Source organism: Saccostrea cucullata, unplaced genomic scaffold (genome assembly GCF_032062105.1).
Source record: "Saccostrea cucullata isolate Sc308-1 unplaced genomic scaffold, CSIRO_AGI_Scuc_v1 ctg190, whole genome shotgun sequence".
NCBI lineage: Eukaryota > Metazoa > Mollusca > Bivalvia > Ostreida > Ostreidae > Saccostrea > Saccostrea cuccullata.
The window spans coordinates 87523-107500 of NW_026931523.1; the positions used below are offsets into that span (position 1 = coordinate 87523).

Consider the following 19978-nt stretch of genomic DNA (forward strand, 5'->3'; position numbering starts at 1 on the left):
TGATCAAACCAACCACCAATAGCACAAAAATATATTTATGAAGCAATCCTCTCTTTTCATAACCATAACAATGCACTGGGTTTTTACAGGTCGAAAGATTCGTAGGAGCAATGCTTTTTAACATTCTTATTCTTGGAAGTACGGTAAATGACAGTGGATATGTGTTTAGGAGGTCAGAGAATGACTTGTTCATTATCGAAACAACGCTCCCAGATGACCACGATCAAGTACATCAACATTTTTGAAAATTTATTATAAAAAAAATTTAAAATGCGTCTCAATGTCCCACAAGCAATTTGGCAAAATATGTACTTTATTTTCACAGGCTAAAGAGTTCAATGCTTCTTGGCAACTGTTAAACATTCTTCCGTGTGTAACATGCATATCACCTGAAGATAGTCTTAGAAATGTGAATGAAGGTTTGTTATTTTACTTTAAGCTTCAAAACAATGATTTAGATAAATAAATATATGAATAGAGTTTCTTTAACTTTTTTTAAATCGCTGGAAAATTTTATTTAAAAAAAAAACTTGGTCCATAGAGTAAACGGTTTACCTGCTCTTGTACATACACGTGTTTATTATGCATGGTCGATCAGGAAATACCTTTAGTGATATTTACCATTCGTAAATACCCGTATTTCCCGTCGTGGTAAACGTAGAAAAATAGTAAGATTTTTAGGTGTGTTTTAGTGTAATACATGATTCAGAAATATTTAAAAGAATTAACATTAAAAACAAACAACAGATGAACATGAATCTTTGATTCTAAATATTTCTTTAATTCAATATATTAAATACACAATTGCATTAATACTCAAGATCTTCTTAAAAAACACATACATGTATATTTTTGTAACAGTACACATTATATGAAACATTTAGTTTTTTTTTCAACAGCTATTCAGATCAAACCAGATACAAAGTAAGATTTTTAAACAAAAACCCCATAAGACGTGATTAAAATACTAAGTTTTACTTTAATTTTTAGTAGTTTTCCAGGAATGATAAGCACATGAAGCAACTCCCAACTTTTGGAAATGAAAGTATTTCCTAGTTTTTTGCCAAGCCTGATATAATGATTTAATTTTCACAGCAGGTGCTCAAAATTCTGAATTTATGGTTGGTTTCGACAAGAAAAAGTTCCAGTCCGATGAGTGGCAAAGACCATTTCATTATTTAAAAAACAACGATGCAAGAACTGGAAACATCCCAGTATTCAATACACACAGAAAAGGGGAAAATATGAAAGAATGTTTGTCTGTTTTAACAAGGTAGGGCATAAATAATTTTCACCAGTTTTATAAATGTGTGAATCTATATGTTTACATTTTGGGATTCTCCGGAATGTTTAATTTTTGTAGACATTGTTGTTTGGAGGATCCATCTTGGGCAGAGCTGCGAAACTTTGTACATTTCCTTAATACACAACTGAAGGATTTCGAAAAATCAGCGTTTTGCGGATCAGGCCTTTCGCAGGATCTTCCTGGGTTTCAAACTTTTGTTCTCCGCTTCCTTATTCAAATGTCAAAGGTATCTTTTTTGGTTAATTGCCATTCTTTTTTTATCGTTAATTTTTACACGTAAGAATAAATTGAAATATAATAAAATTCAAAGGATTTTTCAACGAGATCGTTGGTCATGAGTGAAGGAAAAACAAATTGCAACTCGGATTATGTCGAAGAAGTTGGCGATCTGAATCGAAGAGAGAATGATGATGTTCCTGAAAACAATGCTGATCTTCAGCAATTTCAGATGCGCCGAAGATGGGAAACTAGGTAGGCATATAAGTTCGTTAGTTAACTGTCTATCTTTTTTTAAAGTTTATATTTCGTTAATTTTGGTAACGAAATTTTCAGATGTTTTATGGATAAACTATTAACAAGTAACTAAGTAAGTTCACTTACTCTATTTATAAAACGGCCCTGTAATATACAAATTAATTGACTTTATGAGTCCCATTGTCCCTTTCGAACATCGAGATAAAGTAGATCCCTGGAACTTTCATTTCCCTCCGAGAATCCAAGTATTGAAAAGCAAGCATTTTTAATCTGCAATGTTCTTGAATTTTGAATGATATCATTAAATTTTAGCATCTTCAACTTAAAATCAAGATGCCCTTAGACCCCCCCCCCCCCCCCCCCCCCCAAAAAAAAAAAACAAAAAAAAAAAACAAAACAAAACAAAACAAAAAACAAAATCATGGATTAAAAATTTCCTGAAAAGATTTCTTTCATTAAATCATAAGAAAACATCTAAGATCAAAAATTGGGGGCTAGGCAAAATATTTAAGACAGCTTACAATTTTTGCCAATTTGAAAAAAAATATCTCAAGATTTTGGGAAAATGACGCATTTCATTTCATCCTAATACATGGACTAGGTGAACACTAAAGTCATTTTTATTGATTATGCAGTCATCAAGGCTTCAAGTAGAATTTATATTTTCAATTACAACTTAGCAGCTCTGACTTTTTGCATAAATTTAGAGGGCTAAAAAGGGGGACATAAGTGAACCTTGCTCTTTTAGTATCACCTTTTTAAAATAATTTCAACAAAGAATACGGTACAGTTTCAATACAAATTTTGTCCTGTATTTTTCTAAAATATGGAGATGACGTACAAATTCGTCCTTTCTGAATCATAGGGATTCCATGCAGTAAGAATAAAAAATGTTTTTTTTTTCACATAACCTCCAAAATGTTTATTGTGACGTCATTAACGTTCCCCGTTATTTCTTTAAAAAAGTTGAAGAAGATATCAAATTTCAGTGGAACTTTCTTTGTCAATACATGTATAGAATGCATGCGTAGCCAACAAAGATTTTGAGAAATATACATGTAATTGTTAAAAGGATTTTACTCAACATACTTTAAAATTAAAGTGGATGACGGCTGAAGACACTATTTCTGAAGGGAATTAACCCTGAAATGAATCATTTTGAGTCTTTTCTTTAATATGTAATAATAAACTAAGTTGATGATGTCTTATTTCCAGAATTGTCCCCCTTTATGTCACACTCTTTCACCGCTTTCATATACTCAACTCATAATTGATATTATTTCATTACTTTTGTCAACATTGTTTAGGGCTCAATAAAACTCAAACTGTACTTTCTTTTATTTTTAGATTTAAAAATTTTTGGATGTAAATTGAAAATGCTTCTAGATCTACAAAATGCGACTTACATATACAGCATAGCAAAAACTTGTTTTATAAGAACATAAATATTTTGAATTCACAGATAAAGCGAAGTTATTTTAGATATATTTTAGATTTCAGCTACATATATTTAACGAATTTCCTATGAATATAACGAACTACGGATGTAGCAAAGTAATTATACAGGTCCCAATGTCTTCGTTATAACCGAGTTTTACTGTATTAGAAGCGTATTGCTGTCTGTTTTAATAAAGTATTGCATTTATCTTGTTTGGGTATTTATTAATTTTTTTTAAATGCATTGTTAATTTTATCCATTCTTTAAACAGTGCGCATCCATACCTGTTTTTCAATCCGGATCATCACAGTCTGACTTTCATTGGATTCAATATAGACAGAGCATTCAGAAATCTCGTTGATCAACAAACAGGAGCAATACTGGAAAAAAATATAATGAGTCGTCAGTTGTGGGAAGCACTGCAAAGAAATCGTGTCCCATTACAAGAGGACTTTAATGGTTTAAGCAGGTACCAAAATATGTTTACCTCTACTTTATAACATTTCACGTTATAAATAAACCTGCATTTAAGGCAGATGATAAAACAATTTTTTGTCTTTTTTTGGAGGAGACTGAATATCATGTCAGAGGTTTAGAAAATGGATAACGTCTTGCATATTTATTCCTTAGATTTAGAAAATGAAATATTATTTATTGCTTCCTTAAAATTACAAGTATTGACAATCACACTCAGTACAGTTACAGATGAAAAGAAAATTTCATAATGCTTGCTTGGTGCTAAAGGTGTAAAATAAACTTTAGAAAAATATACTTGATCCCACCTCTGATGTTTTGGGGGTTCGTGTTTGCTCTGCTGCTGTTTTGTATTGTTTTATGGTTTTTTGATCTTGAATACTGTTCATTATCTCCATATGTTTCAAACAAGCCAGACAAATTTTATGGAGAAAATTAAAGCAAAATTGTGAAAATCAGCCTTATATGATTTTTCTGACTTTTATCATTTTGTATTTCCTCGAAAAATTCACTTGGCTCAGTATATTTTTAAAAAGTTTATATTACACTTTAAGCACCAAGCTAATATATTATGAAACTTGTTTTCATCTGTAAAATTTTACCGAATGTGATTTGTACATATTTTCTATTTTATTGAAGTATTAACTAATAATTTCCATGTTTATTACATTTTCCAAGTTTTAGGAAAAAAAAATTCTAAGAATTTTCCACTTTTCTTAACCTGTGACAAAATATCACGACTCGATTTTCCACAGAAAAAATTGTTTGTATAATCTGTCCTTAAGGTACGGCTTTTTATTATGTCTAAATTAGCACTTCTTGTATTTTTTTTTTAATTTTCAGAAAAGATAAAATCGAGAGGCTTTGTAGCGTAATTGGAAACGATATGCCACAAGACCCCGACGACACATATGAGCTGACAACTGACAATGTAAAGAAAATGCTGGCGATTTACATGCGTTTCAGGTACTACTACATACTGTAAATATTACGATAAGTCAGAGATAGCATAAAGAGAACATATATAGTTAATAATGTAATTAAAATTAATACAGGAGACATCATTAGTAAATAGGAAATATGAAGAGTTATCAACGAGTAGCCGATTAATCGCTGAAAGGTCCAGTTATCGAATGTTATAAGCCTAATCGATAAATTGACCAATCAGTACTTCAATCTTACCCAGGATAACTCGAAATAAAAGGCACCATACAGTCTGTCACATACTAGTATGTTTCATATTTGCATGTTTTACTGACGACAAATAACAATGAAAGGCCATCTAACAATTAAATACTGTATGACAACAATAACTTTGTCTTTCCCTTCTTTATTTGTCCTAATTTATCAAATTATTTTTTAACATTTATCATTTAAGGTGATTATACACTCATATTTTTATAGTTAAAAATTAAAAACAGCATACATTTCCATCAAAAGATATAGAACTTAGTTTAGCCATTGCAAATTTAATAAAGTGCAAATGTTATCTTATTATTTTTAAACATACATATGTTGTAACGATTTTAAAGGCTATAAAAATAAAAATATTTTAATTTATTATAGATTATGTAATTAACGGTAAATAACAATTTCTTACATCTAAGGGCAGATCACATTAACTGCATAAAACTACCCAATAAATGAAGCTCTTTTGTGTGCAATGTTTAGAGCGTCCTTAAAATGTAACGTGCAACACGATTAAATATCTTTAATTTGTGCTTTTAAAAATTTAAAATCTATTTAAGTGCTGTCCTCTGATTGAAATTGGGAAGTTGTATTTAAAACCTTTTGGTATATTACAAAACCACCCCTATTGCGACTTGTGTTTTAAAATCACTGATGGGTTTAATTGATGAGGAGCTAAAATTTAGAAATGACACGAACATCACATGTAATCTATGATAGATGTATATAGTATATATTTAAATGAAATTTGGTATACAGATTTATTATGAGAATATCTAGGACAAGGTTTGTTCTAGATACGACCGAGTCATGTTGGACAGAGTAATACCCCTTGAACTAAGGAAAATTCCAATTATATGCAGTTTCCGTTTATTTTCTTTGCAGGGGTTGATTATATTGTTATGAAATTGAGATTTATCATGAGAATATCTAAATCAGGATCTGTGTTGGGTAATCGAGTTATTTAGGACAGAGTTAAGTTCCTTCGTTTACAAATTCCAATTATTTGGGGGAGGGGGCATAAATGTTTTGCACACATCTCTTGTTAATTTCTCTTTTCTTATTTATTTTTTAAATTATCTATTCTTATATTTCAAAATTTTTACAATAAATTTTTTATTGAAAAATCATATAAAGAGGATTTTATATTTCAAAGATCTGGTATTTTCTAAAAGATATATAAAATTAATTTCGTTGCATTCCAACTTAAATTCACTATATATATTTCATGTTCATTAGAATAATGTATACAAGTATATTGAAAAAATCATATAAAGATGGAATGTTTTACAATTGATTAATGAAACAGTCATTTATAATATAATGAGTCGTAAATATAATTATATTATGTTATGCAAAATAAAAAGGTTATAAGATTCCTAACATACAAGTTTTATCTTTTTATTTTCTGAGAATATAAGATATATTTAGTATATATGCAGCGGTGCGAAGTTACCTTTTTTAAAAACGATTTTTTAAAAGCCTAGGACATCACATTAGTCACTGTGGGATTTACCTTAACAATATTTTAACTGAAAAATTTGATTACATTAAACGCACAGTGTATTTAAAAATATTGTGCAATAATATTGTTTTGTTATTAGATGTAATATACCAGTTATTGTCATGGGGGAAACTGGTTGTGGAAAGACTTGTTTGATAAAATTTCTTTGCTCACTACAATGCCCAGCTGGCCTTGAAGGAGAAATGAATACAATGACTCTGATGAAGGTATTGCTGCATCATATTTACAATATTTTTTAAACTTATGTCTTCTTTAATAAGTTTTTTTTTCAAGTTAAAGCACTCCACTTTATAATATATACTGAAATGAAAAAGAAATGCAGGGTAGCATAATATGCGTTATATTTTTGACCGTTTGACCAAAAATTACGAAAAACTGGTCAGATGAGAATTTTATTTACTCGTACAGAAAGTGCTAAAAGCCTTACAAATTGCGCAATTTGACAAGTTTGTCAACGATGTTCCTGTATACCATTTGATGCATTTGAGGTATTCATATTGTTTTTCAATTTTCAAAGACAATATGCATTTCTTGCAATCATGTCACAGTTGACGGAAGTTCCATGGAGTCTAGCTTTTACGTTGCGTAAGTGAGAACAAAGGCAACAAAAAATTGCCGTGCAGTCGCTAGTAACCCCCTCCCTAGAACGTCATTAAATATGCTATAAAACCGATGTTCCTCTCACTGGCTTTTTTTGATGGGTTTTTTCCCTGTCTAATGTAGCTTGGGTTTGATAAGACTTTCTCGCAAACAATTACATTTACTCGACTAATCTCCGTAACGTCCATCTTTTTCTCATTAAACATCTGTGGGACAGAGTGGAAGATGGGGAATGCCCAAGCAGGTCTCTTTTTTCTTTCAGTATATTCAAATGTACCTCTTAAAAGTGAGTACAATTAGTATATTTTCTTTAGCTAAAATAATCTAAAGATGAAATAAAATGCAATATTTTAAAGGTGCATGGCGGTACATCAAAAAAGCACATCATAGAAAAGGTAAAGCAGGCAGAGTCACTGGCTCAGTATAATTGTGACAATTATGGAAAGCATATCATCACGGTTCTTTTTTTCGACGAAGCAAATACCACAGAGGCGGTTGGATGTATTAAGGAAATAATGTGTGATGGGACAATTGATGGGCAACCACTTGCTCTAAATACAAATCTAAAGCTTGTGGCAGCTTGTAATCCGTACAGAAAGTAAGTTTCTTTTTTTTTTTGTTGCTGCCTTATCATTGTAATCCTTTTTGGTATTATTTGGTGAATTTTCACATTCTCAAAAGGGCAATGTTATTTTTCCTTTTGATTTTTCATGAATAAATTTTTTAAAAATGTATATCTTACACATTCAAAATTACATTTTTCTGTTTTGTCTTATATGAGTGTTTTTCACACCAAAAGCCTTTTGTTTCATACGTGTAACGGTTGTTGAATTTATGAATTGTCCAATCGGATTTAAGAGGTTCTCAAGCTTTGCAGATTCAATTTCAGATTTAAAACTGTTTAATTTATCTTTGATATGCAGACACTCACAAGAAATGATCGAGAGACTAGAAAGAGCAGGTCTTGGTTATCATGTCAATGCTGATGAAACGGATGACAAACTCGGTAAGTTAAATTTACGAGGATAAGCGAGAGCAAACTTTATATTATTGATTTTTGATTATAAAATATATTGTTTTAAAGCCCTCTTATTTCTTTTCGTATGATTTGCAGGCCGTATACCAATGCGCCACCTTGTGTACCGCGTCCAACCACTTCCACAAAGCATGTTACCACTGGTTTGGGATTTTGGACAACTAGACAACTATGTTGAGAAATTATACATAGTTCAAATGGTTCAAAGATGTGTATGTATTCTTTATCATCACATTTTTTTTGCTTGTATACATAACGGAATTTTTTGAAAATTGCCCTAAACTACTCGTATCAATGTTGATTATATTTTCCATTTTAATCTATGAAATACTTCAAAAATATTTGTGTGTTTGTGTCGAGGAGGGGGATTTTATGAGAGCGATTTGTATCAATTTAGTAATATATGAAAGACAATATTTTCAGCATTATTTTACATATATGATATTTAATTTATATTCGTAGGTACGGAGTGGCAGTTTGCCAAATTTAAATAGAAAGGCGGTCAACATAATAAGCAGTATTCTTACTGCTTCACAGGAATTTATGAGAAAACAAAATGTACGTATGTAGGATATTAATTAAGAGAAAGTGTATGGTTATTTTTTTTAAATTAATATCTTATTTTACATTATATCTTGCTCTTAATACAAGCTATATTATTGGTTCATCTTTAGGACGAGTGCAGTTTTGTTAGTCTTAGAGATGTTGAAAGGACACTCAAAGTATTTGGCTGGTTTTACAACCAACACGAAATTTTTGCTGCTGTAGATCGCCTTGAAGAAAGCGAGGTTGATGAAGATATTGATGAAATTCCAAGACCTGTTGGAGTGGTATAATTTGAATATATATCAAATTCAATATATAGAAAACATATTTCAGTAACCTTCTGTTGTACATTCGATTTATAAATTTAAAACGATATAACTGATTAATTCTGAAAAAAAAAATTAGTTATTGTTTGGTTTTTTTATTTTGCATGATAATGATAACTAAAAATGGTGAAATTTTTATTAAAAATTATTTTCTTTCACTAACGTACATTTAATTATAGTGAAATTATGTACATATTATGTAAAGATCAAAGTTGAAAAAAAAACTATAAATTTTTAGCATTTACATGCCCATGTTATGAAAATGACCAGATCTCTTCTACTTGCCCTTGGAGTGTGTTACCACTCATCACTTAAATCAAGGGAGAAATATATAGAATACATAACTAAGTTCTTTGAATCACCATTACAACTTTCCGGGGGAGCACAAGAAATGGAAAGGGAAATAACAAGGTAGGCAGTAATTTTCAAAATGCTATTAATATAGTAAAATTATAACGGAAATCATGTCAAAAGTATAATATTTTGAAAAAATATATATATATTTAAGGTGTCAGATGGCATTTCTACACAATGTGAATCTCAATGACAATATTGCAAAGAATCTTGCACTAAGAGAAAATTTTTTCATGATGGTGATATGTGTGGAACTTCGAATTCCCCTTTTTTTGGTTGGAAAACCTGGAAGTTCGAAATCGCTTTCAAAAACCATTCTTGACCATAACATGCAAGGCAGGGATTCACAAACATCACTGTTCAAAAGTCTCAAACAGGTATATTGTTGCAATGATAAAACATTGAAGTAAATATACGAGGGCTGTTCCAAAATATTGAGATATTTTTTTCTATTTTAATACTCATTAAACGTCTTTCGGTGAAAATTGGCATACTACAAACATTAAAAAAAGAAAAAAAAAACATTTCAGAATTTTTAAAATTATATTTTCCATAATATATAATTAAATCTATGGTAATGTTAACCGAGGCAGTAAAAATAGATGAGAGTTAGTTAACGTTGATTAATACTTTCTAAACCCCGTTGGATCCCTAATATCGGTTTATATTTATTTTCATTTTTATTTTATTTTAAGCAAATTTGATAGAATTTTGATCTAAAATATGGAGTCAATCATATCACGAAAAAAAGAAATAAAACGATGGTTAAATGAATTTTGATGTCAAGACGGAGCATCGAACATAGCTAAATTTTATGCTATGCTGAGGATAACATTTGTCTAAACTAAAAACAACTATAAAAGTGTGAAAAAAAAATTAATTAGATTATTTTTATAGGTGTATTTTTTCTCAAAAATTATTTAACAAGAGTGAAAACAAAAGCGCTGGACGGACGATCGTTCATTACGGGTTAAATAACTGACTATGGGGAAAATTCGGAGTACATGATGTTAGTCAATCTGTATGTCATACTACTAAACTCACTTTAGTGACCACAGTACACATCTTTTTTTTAAAAAATAAATCGTTAGAAAAAAGATAATAAATATTGATATCTTGAATTTTAACTTATAATCTCCAATCGTTCAACCTGAGAAAGACTATACAACTGATGTAAAAATGGCAGAAGTATGCTCCCTCTCTTTCATTAAATTATAATATTACCTGGATGTAGCTAACGACCTATGAACTAGAAATTTTGCACAATGGCTGTATTTGTTCTGAATAAAATATTTAAGAAGTTCCATAAATTTATCATTTTCCCTCATAAATTAAAGTTAATGTGTCAATATTTTTTTAGCAGCCTTCTTTAATGAATGATTTTGATAGTACAGATTATGCAAGTATCACCTGTTAATCAAAGATATCTTCTTTCTTTTTTGATTGTTTACAGATACAGTTGATTTCGTTTCAATGTAGCCCATTGGCAACTGCTGATGGGATTTTGAAAACTTTCAAACAGGCCAGTAGTTTTCAAAAGAACAAAGACTTAGACAGATTTGTATCAGTGGTTGTGTTGGATGAAGTTGGACTTGCCGAGGACTCGCCCAGAATGCCACTTAAGGTGATTAATAATGACCTTTGTAAAGTATATATTAGTATTTTATTTCATAATATTTTAGATAACATTTTTGGTTTGTTGCCCACGTGGCACAGTGCCGTCTTCTAACGTCTGCTACAGCTTTGCGGAGTAAGAAGTTGATTATTACGTCGCAAGTTCGAATCCAACATGGGACATGGGGACTGTCCTTTAGATATGACCGTATAAATCGAGATGAAAGAGATCCCTCACTGCTCAATAGCCCTGAGTTCCGGGTATAGTCAAAATTTGCAACTTTCTACCAGCAAGTGGTGGCGTCAACAAAAAAAATTCTCGAGAGGGACATTAGGCAGTAAACAATTTTGGTTTAATCATTGTTGATGTATTTTTTGTGTTTATTAAAGGCATTGCACCCTCTATTGGAAGATGGTTGTCCTGATGATGAGGAGTTTGAAGAATACAAAAAGGTTATTTATGTTTTTACTACAGAGAAAAATACTCGATGAAATTACAATGTAAATAAACATGTTATTAACAATTGAAAATACTGACAAAATATATTAATCAGTGCTTGAAAATTTATTTATATAAGGTTTCTTTCATTGGTATATCAAACTGGGCTCTGGATCCAGCAAAGATGAATCGTGGAATATTAGTGCAGAGAGAAGTTCCTGATGAGCAAGATCTTGTTGAAAGTGCAAAGTATTATTGATATGATTTTTTTTAATGTTTTTTTTTTCAAAATGTATCTAAGCTAAAGCTCGTCAAGAATTAGTACTTCAACAATTCAAAATAGATATATTAGACATAGCACGCTCCATTTCAATTTTCTTCATATTTATACCCTACCAACTCATTATATATAATTAGGTTATTCATATCCAAATCGGTACATCTAGTATATATTTTTGACAACTGTATGTTGACAGCAAAAGACCTATTAGTAAATCAAGATACGAAATTAAAACGACAAAACTAATTAAGCTAGCTCACAATTTCATTGATATAATACAAATTGTAAGCAGAGCAAACCCAGACCTCTTTAAACATGGCGATCAAACCTGGTGCCATGGAGGATTAAACTATTCTGTTACTATTGTAGTTGGCTATGTGTATTGACAAAAAATAGAGTGGTTGATTGAGATGAGCATTTAATAATTTCTCTTTCAGGGGAATTTGCCATTCTGACAATGTTTATCAACAAATTGAACACCTCATTCCTCCCTTAGCCAAAGGGTATCTCCGTATATTTGAAAAGGCATGCAACTGCGAAGCATTGTTTGGTAGCTTAACAGAAGACCATTTAAAGGCCAGAGAGTTCTTTGGACTGCGTGACTTCTATAGGTCAATATAAGTTTCATATTAAGTTTTTATGCGTATTGTATATGTATTTCAAATATTTATTTGAGAATATAATCCATATAATTATTATTAGTATTTATGACCTTTCGTACAGAAATATTATAATTACCAAACTGTAGGTTGTTTCGAAGATTATTTTATTTTATATTTTGTACACGACAAAAATATCCTGCACATATACTAATTTTTAAATTATAGTCTTGTGAAAATGATCTGTGCAATAGCTGCTGAAAAACGAAGAAGTCCAGATCAGCAGGAATTAGTTATCGCTATTAAACGAAACTTTGGAGGTCTTGAAGGACTTGATCCAGTTCAGGAGTTTGGTCACTTTTTGCCAGATTTATCAAGAACTCAAGTAAGCTTCACCTTCCATAAAACCCATCAATATTATCATCCATCAATCACAAAGTTAATGTGCAATTAATTATCTATGATATACATGTAACAAGTTTTTGTCACTTTACATAATGTGTCCTGTGTATTGAAATAAATATTTCAATTAATATAATTGATGTGTAGATGAATTGAGGTCGTTTCTTTTTGTAGCTCGTACACAAAATTACAAAGACGGATACAGCATTGCTTCGTGAATGTCTTCGTTATGAGGAAAACAAAAAGTATCTTTTTGTTTAATTCCTTCAATGTCACAGTATCTGTATACTTATTTTTAAAACGTTTTCATGCATCGTACAACTAGGAAGAAGAAAAATGTCCACGCCTTTGCAGTTATAACTTGACTATATTTATTTACAGAGAGTCGAGATACATACTTCTATTAACGGAAAATTATGGGGCATTAAACCTTCTTCATCAACTGATGGGAAACGAGGAAAATACACATATCATATTTGGATCAAGTTTTCCAAGAGATCAGGAATACATTGAGGTATAGCAAAAGCTTTCATCAGCTTTTCTTGAAAGTTTTTGTTTGTTTTCACAAATCGTGCTATGAGTGTAAAGAACAAAGACTCATACTTGTTATAAATTTTAAGAAATAGAGCCAGTTATATGTCTCACAGCGACACTTTGACAACTTGATTATGTTTCAACAGATCTGTAGAAATATCAACAGAATCAAGGTATTCATGGAAACAGGAAAAACTGTTGTTTTGTTGAACTTGGAAAACCTCTATGAGAGCTTATATGATGCTTTAAACCAGGTAATAATTGGTTGGCTAATATGGCAAGAATTTTTGATATCTTATTTTATATCACATAATGAGACAAGATATTTTTCTTTGGAAAAGAGATGAAAAATAACAAGCGAATTGGGAACAAAAGTTGATTCTGAGAAACTGTTGTTATGAATACCATTTATTTGAATTTGTGCAAATTACTAGTAATAATTACGTAATGTAACATTTGTGTAGTATTACATGGAAAGTGGACCAGATAGATACATTGATCTTGGACTTGGAACCCACAGAGTTAAATGCAAAGTTGACAAAAGATTCAGGTACTTTATGAATTCCAAAATATGTGACTCATGAAACCTTTTTGTTAAATCGATGTATCACAATCAAAATCATATCCATGGAAATGGTTTTATTTTGTATCAGCTGTTCGTTCAATTCATGTTAACGTAAACAGAAATTGCCATTATCAATCTTGTTCGAACATTCACATTTTAGACTGGTAGTTGTAGCAGAAAAGAGAATTGTTTACAGAGAATTTCCAATTCCGCTGATAAATAGACTAGAAAAACATTTCTTGACAATGGAAGGGATGCTGACCGATATTCAGTTAAAATTATCGAAGAATCTAGAGGAGTGGGCAAAAGACTTTATCTGTAGTTCAGACAGGTATAATATGTATTTAGAACAATTTTCCGCTAAGTAAATTTTGAAAACAAATTTCGTCACTGTGTAAAAATAACAAACAGAGTTATTAGACAGAGTGTCTTTCAGCAAAAGTGTACGAATAGAAGAAGTTTTCATTGGTTACAACAAAGATACATCCGCTGGCGTCATTCTAAAAGCTTGGGACATGCTCACAAAAGGCACATCTAACGACGAGTTCACATTCCAGAATGTAAGAATTCATTTTTCAAAATGTTTTTCGGAAAACTTTTAAAAAATGTTCTTTGCGCTTTTACATTGTTTAAATTTTTATCATTTAATAGAACGTAATGGAGTCAGCAAGAGATATTTTGTTGTGGGGATGTACTCCAGATGCTGTGCTGAGACTTAAAACCTCAAGACTACAGATTTTTGCCGACGCATATTTTACACAGTACTTTAGAGACCAATGTCATGAAAGTTTGTGCGATTTTCTTCAATTCAGAAATGACCATGGAGAATTTGGTGGAAATTTTATTCAGGTTTTATTATCGACTTTTGTTTCTTTAAATTTGAATATGCTAATACTATAGTAAGCTTGCAACTCCTGTCCTATTTCCTAAATTAGCAAATGAGACAAGCTTGCATTAAACAAGAATTTCATTTTGTAGATTACGACTCATTCAAAGCTCATGTCAGTGGAAGACAAAAGAGCACTAGAAAGGACATTGCCATTTTTGTCTGGAAAAATCGCTATCCTTTCGCTACAAGCATTTGATACGGAACAGCAGTTTTCTTATCAGATAAGGTACAATAATTCAAAACCTACGTTGATATAAAATTCAATAATCATTATTGACTACTAAAAGATATTAAAAGAAGATGAAAAAAGATCAATTTTATCAAATGTTGTCACTTTTGGAAGTACTTGACATGTATATTTCATTTGTAGAGAAACGTCACAAAAGGGAACTAGCCTATTGCTTGTACAGTGTGACACAGGAGATGAGAATTCTAACCTTGTAGAATGTGCTAGACACTGCGTACAACGAGAAATTCAAAGCAACGCCTTGAATTTATGTGTTATATTTCTGGTTCATTTGTCAAGAGTCAGCAAACATTACTTCTCCGGATTTCAGGTCTGTTGCAATTATTATACCCCCGATCTGAAGGAGAGGGGGGTATACTGTTTACCCTTGTCTGTCTGTCTGTGTGTCCGTGTGTTTGTGTGTCCCTGTGTCTGTGAGTCCGTGTGTCTGTCCGTAACAAATTTCCGTCGCAGTTTTCTCGACAACTACTCATCGCAGATGCTTATAATTTTAACACAACCTTCTCTAAGGCATGCCATACAGTGGGATACATTTTTCTTCAATATTCCGATGTCTACTTCCTGTTTGTCTATGCATCTGTCTGTTTCATACATAACAAATTTTCGTCGCAGTTTTCTCAGCAACTACTCATCGCAAATCCTTGAAATTTTAACACAATATTTTCTGAGGCATGCCATATGGTGGGATGCATTTTTGTTCAAATCTTATACCAACTTCCTGTTTGTCTGTGCGTCTGTTTCATACATAACAAATTTTCGTCACAGTTTTCTCATTAACTATTCATAGCAGATGCTTGAAATATGAGTAGACTCTTTGTTGAGGCATGCTATATGGTAGGATTAATTTTGATATGAATCTGATGTCAATTTCATATTTTTCTGTGCATCTGCTTGTAATTGAACTTGTGTATATTAACATGAAAGTGTTTATTCACCTCAGAGCGGGGGTATTCTTAGTGAGCATTGGCTCACAGATTTCTTGTTACACATGCAATTAACCTTCTATTTTTTCAGAATTTTAATAGTATTTTTATGAATATTTCAGACAGGGTTATGGACATCGGTCCACATTGACGAGCTACGTTCCTCCTCACTTCCAAGCATAGAAACGCTAATGTCAAAGACAATCTCCTCAATTTTAATGGAAAGTCTTTCCTTGAAAGAAAACTTTGTAGAAGAATCTGGGGATGAAACTACCAATCCAAATGTCATGCAGGTAGGGATATGTGTACGGACACTTTATTCCATATCTGATTTTTTTAAAGTTTGTGTTTGCTCTGCTCCAATTTTGAATTGTTCAATGGAGTTCTGGGCGTGAATACTATTTGTTATCTCCATGTTTTTCAAAATGAAATTAAATAAACATTTTAGACTTCAAACAGGTACATATAAATTAGACATGTACTTTGAGGAATAAAGAGGTCATTTTCGACGGGTAATCGATGATTCTTATAATTAAAGCTATATTTAGTTATATTTTATATTTGATGGTTTTATTTATTTATCTGTCAAACTTGTGTTATAAGCATTATCTAAGATAACAAATAATAATTTTCTTTCAACATATATACTTAAAAAATTAAATACTTAATGCATAGCCTATGAACCAAATTATATGTATTTTCAGCTAGTCATGTTTGCTCTGATTTTTGGGGTTATCATTTGACAAAGAAAAATTTCCATATTACTTTTAAAATTTGATCATTTTTTAGGATGTGTATATCGGTTCTTTGGATGAAATGTATAAACATGACCAGGCCCTGTGTCGTAGTAGGTGCTGGTCTTTTTCATCTCGAGAGAGATTTTTCCCTTAAGTCATTTGTTATCAATTGCTCTGAATGCAGTATAAAGGTCTAAATTTGCAGCCATCAACAGAGAAGTGGTGAACTCTCGATATACATTGTAAATGAAAAATTTTCGAAAGGGACATACAAACAAAAAAGGACAACAAAAATATTATGCCTACGTCATTCTCTCTCTCTCTCTCTCTCTCTCTCTCTCATTCTCTCTCTCTGTCAGGATTTTTTTTTCAAGAACAGATGGACATCAATGAACCAAAAACTCATCCCTAACTAAACCGCTCTAGCTCATGTTCTATTGTACTAGGGGAGAGGACGTAGATTAAGTATTATTCTCATAATGTGCCTTGGTATTTAAAAAAAAAGTAACTTGCAGTATTTAATAAAATGGCTGTATGTTTTCAGCATGACATGCAAAATATATTAGTTCAAAAAGAACTGCAGTTTGGGATTTTATTTACACTTCTTATCAAAAAAAATTTTTTCAGCGCAACAGCCTCTAACCGTGATTTAAGATTTGAGATTAAGAGTATGATAATTCATTTATTTCCATAGGAACGCCATGCAAATTTGCGAACAATTCTGTTTAATTGCATACATCCTGCATTAGCAAGTATCGGAGAACTAGATGAAGAGGAAGGAAGGTCCATTGGAAGAATAAGGTTCATTTTTAAGGAACTCAGCAAGAACAAAAATTTGATAGAAGGTAAGTTATTTTAATAGAGGCATATACTAGTAATCAAACAGAAAATTGTTTTTACTCGACAGGACTGAAGACAATAATGTTACCGGTATATTGGTCTTTCTATATCATAATATAAATATATACCATATATGTTATTGTGTAGCGCTGACAATTTTTAAATGGCTCGATTTATGTTGAAGGAGGCTGGGGAGTCAACAAATTAACAAAAAATTAACCACCAGATCTAACTTAAATTTTTAGATATGATATCTTTAGCTGTCAACTATCATTTGACAAAGAAAAATTTCATTCATATTACTTTTAAAATTTGATCATTTTGTATATCTTTATATGGAGCTCTTCTTCTTAGGAGATAGAAATCGTCTAAAAATGGCCATGACCACCCAGCCTCTTTAAATTTTAAGACATTTGTTCCATTTTCATATACTGGTTAGTGACAGAAATTTTGCCAAATAATAATTTGTGATAATTTAATAATAATAATTTTTTAGAAATAAATAATAATTGTAATAATAAAATAATAATAATTTATTCTTTGGGCGCGTTATAAAAATAGAAAATTCATTGCAAAAGCTACTACCGTAAGAATGTGGCAGTGATTTTTGAATTTTACTTATGATATTGTACTTCTATACATGTACTTTCAAATGTTTGTGATGGCAATCAGAAGCTATACCTATTCGTTTGAACTTTCTATATGTTTTTAATTTTTAAAGGGCAATTTGGTCATGGACTAATGAAACATATCGTGACAATCCTGTCAAAGCAAAATATGGACAAAGACCTGCAAAATCAATCCTGGATGCATTCGGAAGCTGCAACCGCTGCTAGTATTAACAAGACTGGTACTTTAAGGTAAAATAAAAATTATTGTATAAAATTCTAGAAAAGTTAAAACTATACGAGTTTTTTTTTTGTACTTTTGAAATATTTTCTTCTCACTTTTGGTGTTTCAAGTTGATTAATTAATTCTTCGAAACAACAGAAATTAAGGAAAAGAAAAGTATGCGATGCGAGTTTATGAGAGTTATAATATTACTATAGGTACCAGAAATATTGGTTCCTTTGATAGAATGGAATGAAAAATAATTGAATTATTTATTCCACAGTTGATCTTTATTCAGCGTAAAAGATATGTATTTATGAAACGCATATGCTCCCGTATGACCGCTCAAAGTCAAGGTTTAAGATTTTTAAATGTAGGTCAAACACCAATGTTAGGAGTTGGAAAATTGTGATGAAAAAATAATCTTTGGTTACATGGAACATGTAGATTACACATGTTGAATGTAGAAGTCCTAGCAACCACCCAAGGAACATGGCAAAACGTTTTTTTTCCCAAAAGTGTGAAATGCTCAAACACGAAATACACGAGTCAAAACAAGTTTGTTTAAATAGAAAGGTTTTATCTTAACGAATACATAAGTATTTTAATATGAAATCTCTAGCACTAATCATTTTAAAGTTTTAAACAAATTTAGGTCAAGCTCATAGATCAAAAGATTAAAAAAAAATACCCAAGGAGTTGCGCATCAAGAAATACACATATAAAATTTGAAAGTCCTTACTCCATCCATTCAAAAGTTATGGACAAGGTTAACGTTTTTGTGGAAACTGACAAACACATATAACAGAGAAACAGCTAGACATACGGAAGGGTGATGAATCGAGCTGAAAACTGTTATCCTAAATTACATCCTAAAAAATTCTTAATCATGTCCCGGAAATTGCCCTTTTTATTCATTCTAATAAAACATTATCATATGTATGATATTTACTAAGAAAGTGAAATTTTTAATGATTTACAGATCAAGTTGTTTGAAGATTATTGAGGAAAAAGTGACACCGCTTCTGGCAAACATCGTTGCTTTCGTGGACACGAATAAGAACATTTCGATTCTGGAAAACAATAGCGACGAAATGAACTGGATAGCAAACATGTGGCTTGGAATATTCAATAATATGGATGTTGATGCATTTGGAAAACTGAAAGTCCCAAAAGTGATCAGCACCGGCGCAGGACATTTGTTTACATCAAGTTTCCCATTTTCATGGCTGATATATGATATAGTCGAAAGGCTTATTCTTGTGACATCAGAAAATGAAATAGGTTCGTGAGCATTTCTTTCTATTTTCAGAAAATTTGTACTTTTATTAGGCCCATTAAATACTATTTATAGAAAAGGGAGAGAGAGAAACTGGTTTTTTTTTTTAATTTATGTTTAATACAACATGTAATGTTATAGGAAAAACTGCAGAAGAATTGTTTTTGGAGTCAAGCATCGGGAACTTCATTATTCAGAATTTGATTCCTGAAAGAATCAACGAAGCAACAAAGCTCTACATGTTGGATTTTATTCATATGGCTCACAATACACGATGTGTCAAGGAGGAAAAAGTAGCAATTTTTAAATTACTAAATATTTGTTAACTTTTAATCAATATTACCTTGAAAATCTCAATAGATGTTTTTATGCCGTTATTTCTCTTTTTAATCGTATATGTCTCAGTTTTATAATATGAGAATTTACATGTTTATTTGTCAATGAGGTTTACTTAATTGTAAGTATTGTATGATGAGAAATTTCAGGACAATCTGATATTTAGATTAAATTTCAAGAAAAAGGTGTAGTTAAA

The 19978-nt window shown here is 31.1% G+C and overlaps 1 protein-coding gene across 2 annotated transcripts in view; it reads left to right on the top strand.

The window, feature by feature from the left end:
* The window catches only part of LOC134232805 (E3 ubiquitin-protein ligase RNF213-like), a 73122-nt gene that overhangs the window by 37698 nt on the left and 15446 nt on the right, over positions 1–19978 (top strand). The window contains exons 29-62 of one of the 2 annotated variants that reach the window (XM_062714781.1): positions 90–227; positions 326–419; positions 1096–1273; positions 1364–1532; positions 1617–1777; positions 3490–3687; positions 4536–4658; positions 6485–6611; positions 7362–7603; positions 7929–8011; positions 8120–8253; positions 8504–8599; positions 8716–8871; positions 9152–9324; positions 9422–9644; positions 10721–10891; positions 11272–11334; positions 11460–11569; positions 12038–12211; positions 12428–12584; positions 12776–12846; positions 12983–13115; positions 13282–13389; positions 13600–13685; positions 13861–14031; positions 14137–14260; positions 14352–14549; positions 14679–14815; positions 14960–15146; positions 15882–16052; positions 17191–17341; positions 18058–18196; positions 19150–19451; positions 19588–19739. In XM_062714781.1, coding sequence (XP_062570765.1) covers positions 90–227; positions 326–419; positions 1096–1273; positions 1364–1532; positions 1617–1777; positions 3490–3687; positions 4536–4658; positions 6485–6611; positions 7362–7603; positions 7929–8011; positions 8120–8253; positions 8504–8599; positions 8716–8871; positions 9152–9324; positions 9422–9644; positions 10721–10891; positions 11272–11334; positions 11460–11569; positions 12038–12211; positions 12428–12584; positions 12776–12846; positions 12983–13115; positions 13282–13389; positions 13600–13685; positions 13861–14031; positions 14137–14260; positions 14352–14549; positions 14679–14815; positions 14960–15146; positions 15882–16052; positions 17191–17341; positions 18058–18196; positions 19150–19451; positions 19588–19739 — 5100 coding nt within the window. The remainder of the gene's footprint in view (positions 1–89; positions 228–325; positions 420–1095; positions 1274–1363; positions 1533–1616; positions 1778–3489; positions 3688–4535; positions 4659–6484; positions 6612–7361; positions 7604–7928; positions 8012–8119; positions 8254–8503; positions 8600–8715; positions 8872–9151; positions 9325–9421; positions 9645–10720; positions 10892–11271; positions 11335–11459; positions 11570–12037; positions 12212–12427; positions 12585–12775; positions 12847–12982; positions 13116–13281; positions 13390–13599; positions 13686–13860; positions 14032–14136; positions 14261–14351; positions 14550–14678; positions 14816–14959; positions 15147–15881; positions 16053–17190; positions 17342–18057; positions 18197–19149; positions 19452–19587; positions 19740–19978) is intronic. The other variant, XM_062714782.1, reaches the window with a different exon arrangement.